Source organism: Rhipicephalus microplus, chromosome 3, assembly GCF_043290135.1.
Source record: "Rhipicephalus microplus isolate Deutch F79 chromosome 3, USDA_Rmic, whole genome shotgun sequence".
Lineage (NCBI taxonomy): Eukaryota > Metazoa > Arthropoda > Arachnida > Ixodida > Ixodidae > Rhipicephalus > Rhipicephalus microplus.
The window spans coordinates 187,701,944-187,716,518 of record NC_134702.1 but is presented as its reverse complement, the minus strand read 5'-3'; the positions used below and the strand labels follow the sequence as shown (position 1 = coordinate 187,716,518).

The window sequence follows — 14,575 nt, the reverse complement described above, 5'->3', positions numbered from 1 at the left end:
TCGGCCTTGTGTCAAAACTGCAATTTTTTTAATCAAACAAAAACACAAAAAGATGTCTCACAGGAATTATTTTTCTTTTTTCTAGAAAAAACTGTTTCACTATGTCTGCTGAGGTGTGTCTACTTTCTAAAACTGGACCTAAAAGACATCAAAGGTGCAGAAATTAAAATGGCAAATCAATATCTCTTTCTTATAACCACTATTTCAATGTAAGTGGGGTTCGCTATAAATGGGCTACTCAGTATCATTGAACACAACAATTTATGGATGCTGAATATTTCTATTGGAGATAGGAGATCAGAAGTGGACATGGAGGAACCCTGCTGGCAAAGCTAAGAATGAAGCACACACCGTACGGTGCGCACACCCTAGCATTGTGCTGGATGTGGAAGTGCTTGGCAAGGCACGATGCAGCGGCTATAGGATTACAAATCTTTGAATTCACCCAGGAACAGCAGAAACTGGTACACCAGAGGCCAGTTAATGAGTGTGCACTCTGAGAAAAGGCACAGACATTTAGGATTGTGCTCCAGAACAAATACCAGGTCTTATACAAGGTCGAATCCAATCTTTTTTTTAATTTTACCATGTTAAAATAATGATGCTCTATGTTTCTGAGAGGCTCTTCTCACAAGCCCGGTAGTAGCAATACTAAAAAAATTGGTAAAGATTCTTGAAAAAAAAAAAACACCATACCAACACTCAATTTAGTGGTACTCTCTTAAGCCTAGTTCACACTGAACCATCCGCTTCTTACAGCGACCGAAATTCTCCTGCCGCTGAAACGCAGCGTCGTTTGCACTAGATGCACCCCACGCTGCCGAATTCGCCGAATAGCAATAGCGTGCCATCTGCAAAGTGAACAATAAACCACAGGGCGAGCGCGGAACGGACTGGCTGTTCCCCGGATGTTGTCAGTGGCTAGCAATATCAGTGCGCCCGTGACGAGTTCGATCTTTTTGTTTTGCGCGGTTGAACTCTTATCTTAAGCCGCTATGCTGTCAAGTGAGCAAGAAGAAAAAATATCGCTGAAGCAACCACGACGCCAGCGGCATTGGTGGGTTTGGCCTGCTTTGCAGGAAAGCGCCAACCTTGGTCAGGCCAACAAACTGCTACCTCTTCTACGAGATCCAGACATGGAGTTTTACAGAGAGTGAGTTCAACTCTGATTACAAGGTTCGCTTAGGTGCCCCTCACGCAGTGCTCTTTGTATCTCCGTAGATACATCAGGATGCCTCCCTGCACTTTTGACACGCTGTTGCACCTTTAAAACGTCACATTGAAAAAAAGGACACCAGCTTCCGGAAGGCAATCAGTCCCGAGCACCGACTTGCACAAACTTTGACGTAAGGTTGCCTTATGAATCGTCTAGAGCATTCATTTGCTTAGGGTGGCTGTGAAATGTGAAGTAAACAGCAAGCATTTCACACATTTCGCACAGTTAGATGCAGCTAGCTCGATACACACAATGTTTACTATAGTTTTTTTTTTTGTTACGTAGTGTCAAAGGGTCATTGTTTATGTATGTACATGCGCTGCATGTCATTCGGTTTGTCTCGCTGATTAACATTAAAAATTAATCATAACTGCAAAAAAGCCACCCGACGAAATGCCGTAAAGGGGGATGTTCTGAGTGAGGTTTGTTTTTCTAAATATGGGCATTTTCTCATTACGTAAATTCTGCACCACCATGAAAACGTGAGCTCTCCTAGCTTCTACATTTATTTATTCTCAAATTCTCGGCTGCAGGAGAAACACTTTGTTGCTCCTCTTTCAAATTTTTAAATGGTCAATCAACAGCATGCGATAATGTGTGAACAGTGTGCCAGGTACTCTGGGATGTACTTGGTCCTGTATACGTTGCCTGTCCATGAAGTGCAGTCGAGTGGCTTTAGGTAAAATTTACGCTATATAAATACATGTTGCATAGATTGCACCTGTAACATTTGGCTTGCCTGTTCAACATCCACCTTAATTTTTGCTCTACAAACATGACTTGTGTGCTATTCCCACAAAAGCCATTATCGATATTTTCATCCCATCAGATTGCAAAAGAGTTTGAGGAACGTTGGAACATGCCCCAGTATGTGGGTGCAATTGATGAAAAACACGTTTCCATTGAATGCCCTGCCAAATCTGGAAGTGACGACTATAACTACAAACACTTCTTCAGTAAATCGATGCTTGCTGTCAGCGACGCCTGCTACAAGTGCGTGTTTATTTACTCTTGATGCACCAGAAAGTAATAAATTTGGAATGTTGGATAGGCAGAAAGTGTCAGTATGTCCATGTATATGCACGTAAAATTGTAAAAAAGCATTCCTGTAATTTTTAGCCTTTAAAAAGCTGGTGTTACATTTCAAGCCTTGTAGTTGCACGGCCGCTGGATGAAAAAGCTTTCAGCGGTCGTGGTAGTTGCGTGAACGGTCGCCATCCATTTGTCTTGGCCTCTGCGTTGAAACAATCATAGAAGACATACAAGCTCAGGCTTGCTAAAATAATGTTTTAATATTTTCAGGTTCATTTATGTAGAGATTGGGCACCATGGGAGCAATTCAGATGGTGGAGTATTCAGCGAAAGTCAACTGCCTGATATTATCCTTTCAAAGAACGAAGGATTTCCCCCTGATGCATCACTGATGAACATTGGCCGTATTCTTTTCTACTTGGTCGGAGATGAAGTGTTTTCTTTGAAGACATACTTGATGCGGCCATATCCTCTGAAAAGCAAGTCGCCCCTTTGATTTCTTTTAGTACTGGAGTGCATTGCTATGTGCTATTAATTTGAGGCCACATGTTGGTGCTTCTCCTTGAAAGCACGTTTCCTTTCCCTGTGGAAGTATGTTTTTGCTCAACTATCATAAACATGAAACAAAAACATGGCACAATGTGTTCATTGATCATGTCCCTGTGTGTTCTCTGCTGCATTACTGCTAAGCTCTATTAGGATGATGTGTTTTTCGTGTAGGTACGGGGATAACCGTTTATGCAGGTTTTCAACCGTTCTTTGCTTCAAGACCTGAAGAGGCATTTCAAGGAGAAAAAGACAACTGCGAACCTATCACCTTTGCGGAGGCACACAGCAAAATGATTTTCAATTACCGCCTAAGCTGAGCCTGTCGAGTGATAGAAAATGCATTTGGCACAATGGTTCAAAGATGGCTTAACCTCCGGCATCCTTTCAAAGCCAAAGATGATAACATCCGGCAAATTATTTCTGCATGCGTGGTCCTTCACAATTTCACGATGAAAGAGTCGGAGACATCTCGGTGCACTTACTGCCCTCCGGGACAGCTGATCAGGTTGACTGGCAGGCTAACATCACCGAAGGCAATTGGAGGGCTGATGATATCAGCAGTGCTGCTCTGCCACCTCTACCGAAGACTGGCTGCCCCACCACAAAGTAAAGATATTTTCATGTGGCAAGGTTCACGGTGGGCCTAAAATTGTAAGCCATGCAATAGCATCAGCCACAATAAAAGCTCATCCATACGAGCAGCGTAATTTGCTTTGCTCTGGTATAGTATTTCACTGTCTAGAAATTTTTCTGCCAGGTTTTCTTACAAAATGCGGGACCTCCTAGCAAAGCACTTCATCACCAACGGCAAGGTGCCTTGGCAAGAGAGCAATGGACACAAGACTGTACAGTGGTGAGTGCATCATTTATTGTTATCATGACAGTCATGCAGAGACACAACCTGATCCTCTTTGCTATGTCTATAATGAAACACTAAACAGTGCTGTAAACAAGGACACAACTGACACAATGTTGTAATAAGTGAGCACTATGTTGTAGCACAAAACAGAAAATCAAACAAAGACGAAAGCAAGAGATGTTTGTTATGCTGTATGTCCTGAGGTATGCTTTTTATAATTCTTAATACATATCAAGCAACTTGCCCAACAGAATCAACTCAATTTACAAAGCTGTGACAAAACACTTGCTACATACACTTTGCATGCATATTGTTTTTCAACTAGGGGAGATGCCACTCGAAAAATGGAACTTTCTTTTACCTAAAATAAAAATCTTTTCACTTGCTTTACCAAGTTAATTTTGTGTACTTTCATAAAAAATGAATCAGTGTTGTAAAAAAGCAAGTATTAGGCTAAATTCCAATTTGAAGGAACACTGCATGAAGATTAAAACTAAAAAGAGGCTAATATTAATTGGGAATGGTCATCCGCCTGCTTGTCATTGCATTTCGCATAAGGAGTTCAGAAAAGTACATCGCCACATGGCAAATATGTCCCTTTATGTTTTCAGAGGGGGGAGGATTTATGCACTTTGACCCCTTTTACATTGACAGCTAATTGCCAAATGCAAGTAGCCTTGCTTCACTGATCTTTTTTGCATCACTTTTTGTATTGCTGTTATAGCATCTTCCTGCTGGTGGGGGTTTAACAAGCGCAGCTGTTGCACCAATGACATGCCAAAAAAATAGGGAAGGTCGTGCTGTTCCTGTGCTGCCTTGTTGGCACGCAGTTGGTGAAGGCATTCACTTGCAATGTCGACACAGCAGAGCGTCTTTGATGAACTGAAAAGAAGCAATGCCTACTTTAGACACATGATCGTTACATTGTCGGAGCTTTTGTTCTCACGTTGTGCCTTGTGTGGCCTGTCAGTGAAAAACAAGGAAACTGAGTGACATAGCACCAAGAAAGGGCAGTATCGTAACATATAGCAGTTGTGAATGTCAGATAAGAAAAAAAGCTGTCATGCTTCCGTTGGAACAACTTACCGTTCAGCCTGCTTCCTTGTATTTTGTTCACCCTCTGCACTGTCTGACCTACGAAATAAATTGCTCTTTGGTACATGAATATTTTACTACAGCTAAAGAGTGAAATGAAACGTTCAACGTTTCACTTCGGATATTTTATGTTAAAAAATTGCTGTGACCTGTCTGTCTCAGTGTTTGCGGGTGTTGCACCAAATGAAGATGCAGGCTTGTCTAGTGGTTCATCCAAGATAACTGCGACATAGCTGTCGTGATCAACCTGGCCCTCCTCTGCGTTGCAACTGCTGCTGTTACTTGCAAGCGCCGGACTCCGCTCACCTGATGCTCTATGTGAAACGTCAGAAAGATGAACTCGCGTAAAACATTTGTGATGTGGAAAACGTAATATTTTTTCAATGAAAAATAATTATTGTCGGTTAATGTCCCAAAAGCACGGCATCATTAGGAGATAAGATACTGGTTAAACACTATTTTCTCAATGCACAAGTGCTGGTAACTTTATTCAAGTAACGTGCTTTTGCACTGCAAGCTCTATTTGCTTGACTCACAAAAAAAGTGCACCTTACAGCATTCACTCTCACCACATCCATTCCTTGACCCGTTCATTTGATTGTTAGCATCTTTGGTAGGCATGCAGAAAATAGCTTTCTAGGTAATAGCAAATGTTCTCATCATCTTCTAAGCAGTATCATGCATTTCCCTGCTGGCAAAGTTATTTTGGTACCTTTCTTGCAACTTACCGATCGGGATTGATGAATCCTACGTTTGTGGAAATGCTGGAAAACATTAACATTTTTTCGTTATTCTACAGCAATCAGGCCTCCAAAAATTTCGATGAGCAAGTTATGCAGTACATCGTGTTCCTTTTATAGACATTTACTAATCAAATATGTTAATGCCATCTGGTGTAATTCCTTCCTCATTATAGTCTTCATGATTTGGTAAATAAAAGTATGGTGATTTAGTTGTTGGGCTTATTTGACAAGAGCAAGTAGTGAGGCCAGCACATCAGTATCTATTAAACGTTTACTTTGTGCTTTGTATTGTGTGTGTATGTGTTTACTGATGTGCCACCCTGAAACTTGCTAAACTACAGCATAACTAGGAAGCATAGAGTCTTATGCAGTAGTGATCTACCGTTCTATCAGCTCATCGTGGCTGCAATATTTGTACTCAGCTGACGTATTTCGTTGTAGAAGCATTAATGAATTGTTGACTTGTGCAAGTAAACAAACTGTGATTTCCTTTTTAGCATGTGCGATTGTGGCCAGTAATTCTGCATACAAGAGAGAATTACGTCTTTGTATATTCCTTTAAAGTTTTGTACACTTTCATTGCATTGATTGATTTATAAAAATAAAAAAGAATCACAAAATTTGGCTTACATTGGTTCTTTGTGTATGGGACCCATCATAGACATCATTGCCTCGAAATGCACCCATTTCACATTGGAAACATCTCCAGCCCCTGCATCACTTTCTATGGAGCCTTTAATCCTGTTTTTGTGTCTTGTACATGTGTCCTTTTGGTTTTTAAATTTGGCATATGCTTGCATTCCTGTGAAGAATTCAGTTCACTTATTAGGCATGCTTTTCACATCCTTAAAAAGTTAATATCAACACGGTGTGAATGTGGAACAATAACAAGCTGGTTCACAAAACAGTAAGTTGCTTGCATATATTTACGAGGCAGAAGACCAGCACGTAATGCACAAGACAATCTATGTATGCATAGCTGTATAACTCGCACGTTAAAATGCGTGCTCTTTTGAACCCTGCACGTAGTGATGAATTTTTATATCTGGAGGGGAGGACCTGCTGCAGACTGTACCTGGTTTAGAAAAACACCTATGCTTTCATTACTTAATTTTAATAAGAAGCCACACTCCCATCTATTTACACAGCTAAGCAGCATACTCAGAAACACTTCTAGACTTGAAATTAGGTTCCTACTGTATTCAATGCAGCACAAACGCGCTTCGAATGATGCGTCTTTACAATGCGCCAAGCCAGCACAAACGCGCCGCCTTTCAGTGTTGGCAAATCAAATTCAAGCCATGCGGCGTTTGTGGATACAACGCAGTGCAAGCAGTGAACAGACGCACACAGTGCCCGCGCAGTCTCGCCTGCTGCGCCGTTTATGTCAACTAAAGCAGCACCTGCATCGCTGAGCCCATCGTTCAATGAGCACGACGTCTGTCTAGCATTTCCGTTGTTGACATCAAACAGCGCACTGAATAGCACAATCGAACGAGTAGTATGCACGTATTTCAACGCTTGTTGCAAAGCGGATGAGAAGCACGAGTATTTCCACATCATAAGATGCTCGCGATTTAAGGAGCAAAGCAATAGAGGCACATAAACTTGTACTCACCAGTCATTCCGAGCTAATTTCCTATGTTGTTCCATAAGTCATCTTTCAGCAAGCTGTCTTTGTGTTTAGGGTGACGTTCGTCGTACTGGACAGGGTGGTTGCGCACCAATTTAATCAGCATTTCTGCTATGCGCATGCTACTCAACTGCGACATGACGAGCGAGTTGCTCTTCGCTGCCATTTCTTCAAGTTTCTCGGCTATCGCCCCTGTTGGTTCGCGGCTAGCCGATCTGGCGGCAGGCGCCGCAAAAACTGGTTCAAGAGCGATCAGCGCGGAGAGGGCCCTTTCGGCAGATCTCGCCGCCGCCGAACCAGATTCGGAGCACTTTCGGCAGCCGGAACGCTCAGTGTAAACACGACTTTAGTGAAGGGTGCTAAACAGTAAAAACAGGAGTTCATGCGAGGCATGCCAGCCTAACTAGCATAGAATATGAAAGCTGCGAAGAGCAAGTGCTCAGCAGGAAGATGATCATAGGGCAGCAGTCATACCATGTCTCCCTGTGCCACATGCACAAGCTCCTCAGAACTGTCCCACAACGATGGCTGTGATTTGGACAGGTTTGGGAGCCATAAAAACAGCTATTCCTCTTGAATGAATGGGAACATACTTGTTCATTTGTGTGCTTGCTCTGTGGTGCACTATACACCAGATGACACCACCTCTCCGAACCATTCAAGCTTGCAGCTGCTGCAGTCGAGTTAAATGCAAATGCTAAAAAGTTTGTGGACTACAGATATTGTTAGATATTGTTATGAGAAAGAAATATAAGTGGTTAGATAGCGGGATTTGACATCGAGTTGACAGCATCGACGAAATGTATAATTCAAGTACGAGCCACTTTCCTCAATATGCACAGCTAGCCATATGCAGGTAAATCCATCACTGTGTACCCAGTACACCTTATAGAAAAGTCTTTTTTTATGGTAAAGTTCACGCATGGGCATGAGCACAAGAACGGTAGTGCCCAATTTTCGCCTTGGCAGACCAGCACTGCTACCTAAAGCCTTTAATATCAAGAAGGGTGATTGCTAGTTGAAACTAATTAGTGACAGGGAATCATGTGCAGCACAATGCAATACAACTTGCCACCTATCACACACCCATGTACTGGGAACTGAAATTTGCATATCAAACCAACAGAGAGCTGACAAAAGACACGATCGCTGCCTTGTGGACCTCAGTCACCGCAGCAGCACCTCATCTCTATCACTACCATCGAACTGTGATAAATGTCATTACACACACTTAGTGGGAACGGAGGTCACTGATTCAAGTTGACCAATAAAATTAATCTGTAATCAACCTATATATGGATTCAGCCTTTCATTCAGCATAAGTGACGGAAACGTGTAAGACCCAGAATTAAAGAGCTCTAACAGACAATCATGCCAAGGAAACTATAGGGGATGTATTAGAAGTAATTGTAATGTGAATGTAAAGAAAGAAATGTGGATGAAGAGATAACTTGCATGGGCAGGGACCGAACCTGCAACCGTCGAGTAACGCATCCAATGCTCTACCAACTGAGCTACCACGGTGGCTATCCCCCCATTCACTTTATGGGGCATATATGTCCATTAAGCGTGGGACCGTCAGCCGGCGCCGCCAGTAGCCATGGTGGGGAGTGTGAAACACTCTTTATCAACCTTTTTAGCATCACGTAGCACGTGAACTTATTGTGAGCTGGCAGCTCACCAATAATTCTTTGAATTCTACCTGAAGGCACCAAGTCTGCCAGAAAGAGGCCTCCACTACGAATGAAAGAAAGAATTGTTCATTTATGGTCTCGTTTTTCTTTTCATCTACTTTTCTTCTTTTGCATTTACATTACAATTACTTCTAATAACATCCCCAATACTTTCCTTGGCGTGATTGTCTGTTAGATCTTTTTAATAATGTCTAACAAAGAAAACGAGCCCTTTAATGTATAATTCTTTCCTTGATACATAGTGAGGGTCTCGTTCTGGCAGACGTGGTGCCTTCAGGTATTATGCGAGGAATTAATGGTCAGCGTCCAGCTCGTAATAAGTTCACGTGCTACGTGACGCCAAACAGGCTGATAAAGGGTCTACCACGGTAGCTCACTTGCTAGAGCATCAGATGCATGATTCGAAGGTCGCAGGTTCCGTTTCTGCTCACGGCTAGTTATCTTTTCATCGACTTTTCTTTTTTCACAATTACATAGTAATTCTAGTACATCCCCTATACTTTACGTTGGCATGATTGTCTATTAGATCTCTTTAATGCTACGTCTATGAAGGAAAATGAGCCCTTAAATGTAAACTGGCAAAAGAGCACAACCACTACCTTTTATTTGAGATCCACTGGCCTCGACAAATCGCCAGCGGTGGCTTTTAAACAGCTCACCCGTTAAAAACTCTAACGCTGCCGCTGCGCTTCGTGCAGCAAATCGAATGGGCACTCAGATTTAAGGGGGCAGACTGGTCTTAGACCTCTTTTGTTTGTTTCTTCAGTGACCATGATCCATCTGCACAGGATTATGCAGTTTTTTCTGCTGATTTCAAATATTTAATTAGTTTTCCTGCAACTCATCTTGTTCCTGAGATAGCTTAAGTGCACCCCCTATTGTTTAAGGCCGCCATAGAAAAAAAAAGTGCTTATTAGAAATGATATTTAAGATATGCCAACATAGACTAATGAATATAGAGTGAAATAATGCAAGTTTTTTTTTTGTTTTTGGCTTTTCTTGCTTATTTTACAGCAAAATTAACTACTTATTTTTAAAAGCAGTTGGAGTTGTGTTAAAATTTTGATAAGTAATTAACTAAAAAGGCTCATCCTCTAAATTCTGCTCCCATAATCGCATTCTGCACAAATACAGTTTTCACTGCAGAAAGAATTATTGTTGTACCTGCCCTAGCTGCAGAGATATTAAGGCTACAAAATTGAACAGTCCTAAATTTACTTTTTTGAGAAAAACGGAAAAAACTGAAAACACACAGCTTCTTCAAAAAGCAACAATCATGGTGTGCATGTTTTGCAATCCTCATAAAGGTGCCCATAAATTCGTAGCAGAGCTTCTAACACATGTGCCGACCAATTATAAAGAAGCCTCAAAGTCGGTTCCCCATTTTTCGCAGGTCTGCATGTTACCGTATTTACTAGAATGTAACGAGAGTTTTTTTCAAAATTTTTCTAAAGTGATTTTGGGGGTCCCCCTTATGATCAAAGCACCTCAAATCGTGCCTTGGTGGTGCCGCCTCACAGGTTCCTTAAAATGGCTACGACAAACCTAACGATCTTTCAACATTGTACGGGCAACATATGCACACTGGCGAAATCTAATCAAATCCAGTCCAATCCTATTATTTGGCACGTGCACATGGCGACGTGTTTTATGGGTGGTTCGTTTGCTTTGTACTTCCGCGACCTCGGCTCGAGCAAATAGCAGCGCGACGAGTTCAGTACGAAGCCCGCCTTAAGAAAAGTGCAGTACTGATAGCTGAGGAAATCGGAAACTCAGCCGCGGCTCGATGGCTAGACGTGGCAGCATCTACTACCCGTGGGTGGAGGCTCCAGTGTGAAGCGCTCTTCAAGAGTGAGCCCGGCCGAAAACGCTTCCGTGGACCTCGTTGTGGCCGTCAGAGAACTCGAAAAAAAAAAGTGGCGGAGTTTGTGATTGAGCAGCGGAATCGCCTATTCGGGTTCAACATTGAGCTGATTCAGAGGAAAGCCCAAGACATAGCTCGATAGATGGGAATCCCGTGGGAGAACTTTAATGCTTCACGTGGATGGGCACAAAACTTCATGCGAAGAAATGGATTTTTTCCTCCGGCGAACAACATCGATAAGGCAAAAGCAACCAGCAGATTGCGAAGCGAGTGGAGTTTCAGCGCTATGTGCTCGAACTGCGCCACTCGTCGCAAATGCCGTTGGGGCACATTGGCATCGCAGACCAGACTCTCGTTTTCTTGGACATGCCTACGCCAAGGACTGTCAGCGAAACAGGTGCCCCCCAAGTTCCCATAAGGACAACAGGTAACGAGAAAACGCAGCTAACCGTGATGCTAGCCTGCTTGGCGGATGAGCGCAAGTTGCCGCCATACATCATTTTACAGCACAAAACCATGTCAAAGGAGCTGTTCTCCAGGGATGTGATTGTACGCTGCCAAGAAAAAAGTTGAATGGACACTTCGTCTATGCTTGACTGGATCAGGTGGTGCTGTTGGCCAGGCGCGCTCCTCCACCCCACCTCCATCCTAGTCCTCGACTAATTTCGAAGCCACCTGACACCCGAAGTGAAGAAGCTGATGCGGGAAACTCAGCCACAGCTCCCCGTTATCGCTATCATGTCGAGCCTGCCGCTCGACATGATAGTTCGGGCGCTTAAAAATTGCTGCATATCAAACTATATGGATGGCACAAAGGATGACCTCATCTGGTAGGAACAAAGTGACAAAGAGGGCTCGACCACCGGCGATGAAAGCGACGAATGAACAAAACTCGCTTCATATTTAGAAACTGGGATGTCTTTTCCACTACCATGTGCAGCAAATAAAGGTACCTTTTCCCCCACTTTACTCGCATTAAATTTGTGTTTTTTTTTTTTGGCACCGAAAAGTCACTCCTCGCGTTACATTCGAGTAAATACGATAACAGCAACAAGAATCTGGACAGTTAGAATGACATTATAAAAAAAATTACCACTTCCTGGTGTGTGAAAATTTGCAGAGAGAGAGAGAAAAATACTTGCAGAAACCAAATATGTAAATTTTAAAAAATAAATTTTTTTGTCCCTTTTTCGTCCCAAAGACCCGTCTGCACCCTTAATGGGGCACACCGCAACGTGAATGCAGAGGTCTATAGGAACCCAGTGCAAGAACAGAACTTCTTGTCAGCTATAGTGACAACATGCCAGACAATTAAATACAATTCAATTGCTCTCATAATATCATTCTGACCACTTCAAAACGACTGGCATGATACCATTTGCATTTAAGCCAGCAGGCCAACAACCACCTAGGCTGACCATAGCAATTAGCGCAGCGGTTGGAATGGAGCCCGCCATACCTGAGGACCTCATTGCAAGATTTAGCTGCAATGGAGGTATTGCCTGGTGCCACTTCCCATGTTCTGATGCTATGGTGTGCCATAGCATCGGGACGGCATTATAGCATGGAATATTGACACATACAGTATCCTTTATTTTAGCGGGTTTGAAATTAAACGCAACTGACAAAGTACTCTGAAAAAACGTCTCCTATGGAGATTTTTTTCTTTTGCAATATAATTTAGCTCAGGTTAGGTTTTAGGTCCCAAGTCACTTGCCAGTACGACCAAAACGAACGCACACAATGTTGCCTCCATCACTGCAACAGCAACTATATGAACACTTGAGGTGCATTTTCTTTGTCGTCGTCAGGTTGTGTATAAATTCCGACTCGATAATATTGTCCCGCTCATCATACTTTCTACATCAAAGTGAAAGCGTGCGAGGGTTGTGTAATGTCGCAGCCCAAACAGGGATCAATCGCGCCGGGCATCTTTTTCGCATAAAAGCACTTGAAGGAGCGCAGGACCAGGGATGCTTGGGCAGCAACTGTAACCTTTCGTAAAAGAGGGCACACCACTCACACCTTTGTATCAATTGTATTTGCTATTCTCTCATCGATAACTTAACACTGAAACAACAGACAGGGTGACAGTAGCTTTGCTTGCACTTTTCTTTCTATATTACGGCAAATGCAGGGACGTACCTGAACAAACAGCTTGAGGTTCCGTTTGCGTAGCAATTGTTGACAGAATTTTTTCTTCATTTGCTTGTGATTCTTTATGAGAGGCTTGCAGTCGCACTTGAACCGATTTATCCATAATGTGGTTCAGTTGATGCACTGGCTCAGGTGATATTTCCACACAGTGTTCCAAATCACAATTCAGACTGGGTGCCACTTCATGTACTGCCTTTGCTGCAACGTCATTTTGAAATAAATTGGCTTGTGCTGTGGCAAGTGACAATGCCAAAGATTATCCCTAGGAAAACAATTGAAAGCCCTCTTACATGATGTTTCAGTGCACTGGCATGTGCCTGGTGATTACGTCTCCAGAGAGAAACTGTCCAATAATTTGAAATGATGCATGAAAAGGCAAGTTACTGACATATACACCACAAAACAGGAACGTATATCAATTATTACAATACACAATTTTCATGAAGCTGTTAAAAAATATAGCAAAACCACTCATATGACTGTGCAGTTGCCTAGACTCTTAAAGATATACTCAGCTTTCTCTGTTGAATTGGCATAATGTTGCTCAGAAAATCAAGCCTATTACATACTTATTGAAACAGTTTCTTTTCAGATGCTTATTTGAATAATGCTGGAGACTGAAAAAAATGTTTGTGGGAATTCATGTTTGTGAGACTGAATATAAACCACATATTTAACTATTACTTGAATTCCTTTCAACCTGAAAAAAATTCCCCACTTTTAAAGCTTTTTTTCTGAATAACATTGAAACATTATTTGAATGAATTAATGCTTCTTTATTTTTCTAACTGCTAGAGAAGATACCAAGCGCACTGTGTCACAGGCAGCAATGCAATGAAAGGCAAGGCACAGGAGGAGTAACAGGAAATAAATCTGCTGAAAATCCGTGGACAAGTGGGGCAATATTGCATGAAAAAGAAAACACACAACTACGATGAATATATTTGCCATTGGTTCCATGTGCAAGCATTTTTTGTTGATGACAAGTATATTCATGATTGGTCTTTTTGTTAGATGTGTGGCTTTTGGAGCGAGCCTTAGCCAGCCCCACCCTCGAAGATCAGCTTCAGCTGGTGGAGAGGGCTGTCGACGCGGCAAAAGCCTATGGTTTTCTGAGAAGGGGGGACCACCTTGAAGACGTTTAAAGAATAACGAAATGAAGATATTTATTTTCTCTCTTTCTTTTTTTTTTAATATGTCCCCACAACTATGCCCATCAACGGTCGCAAAAGGGTTCGTGAATGGATAAAATGAGGAGCCCCAACTTGTGCTGCCCTTTAAAGTTTAAAATTGCAACTTATATAACTTGTCTATTGCACTGGACACAATTGTTTTCAAGGAACCGAGTGGCAACAAGTTCCTTGATTGTGTTGCTTGTAAACTTTTCCTGCAGTTTTTGAAACATTTGGCATTGCAATAAGTGTAGAAGTTTTTGCTACTGCTGCAAAACCTTTCAGCACATCTATTGGAAGTCCTCGTTTTTTAAAGGCACAAAAGAAAGGGCAGTACCGAGGAAAGAAACTAACTTACCACAGAAATTGATTTCATCTGTTTTTTTCATGGCAAGAACTTTATATTTAAACATAGCTTTAAGCGAAAAAGGCACAAAACAGCTATTTCTGTGAAATATTTCTGTCAAGTAAATTCTGACACTTCAATACTTAAATTGTCTCTTAAAAAAAAACGAAACGTTGAGGGACACGGACATGATTTAGCTCGAGTCGCCCTGGGCC

General features: G+C 42.1%; 1 protein-coding gene across 1 annotated transcript; it reads right to left on the bottom strand.

Annotated features, from left to right (window-relative positions):
• Positions 1-3,649: 3,649 nt before the first annotated feature.
• On the bottom strand, positions 3,650-13,051 carry LOC142761788 (uncharacterized). Its single transcript, XM_075890636.1, has 6 exons — positions 12,831-13,051; positions 6,125-6,296; positions 5,480-5,515; positions 4,901-5,065; positions 4,743-4,790; positions 3,650-4,538 (listed from the first exon to the last, which is right to left on the bottom strand). Exons 1-6 carry the CDS (start codon positions 12,943-12,945, stop codon positions 4,280-4,282), a joined length of 795 nt encoding a protein of 264 aa, XP_075746751.1. The 5' UTR covers positions 12,946-13,051; the 3' UTR covers positions 3,650-4,279.
• Positions 13,052-14,575: the final 1,524 nt, after the last annotated feature.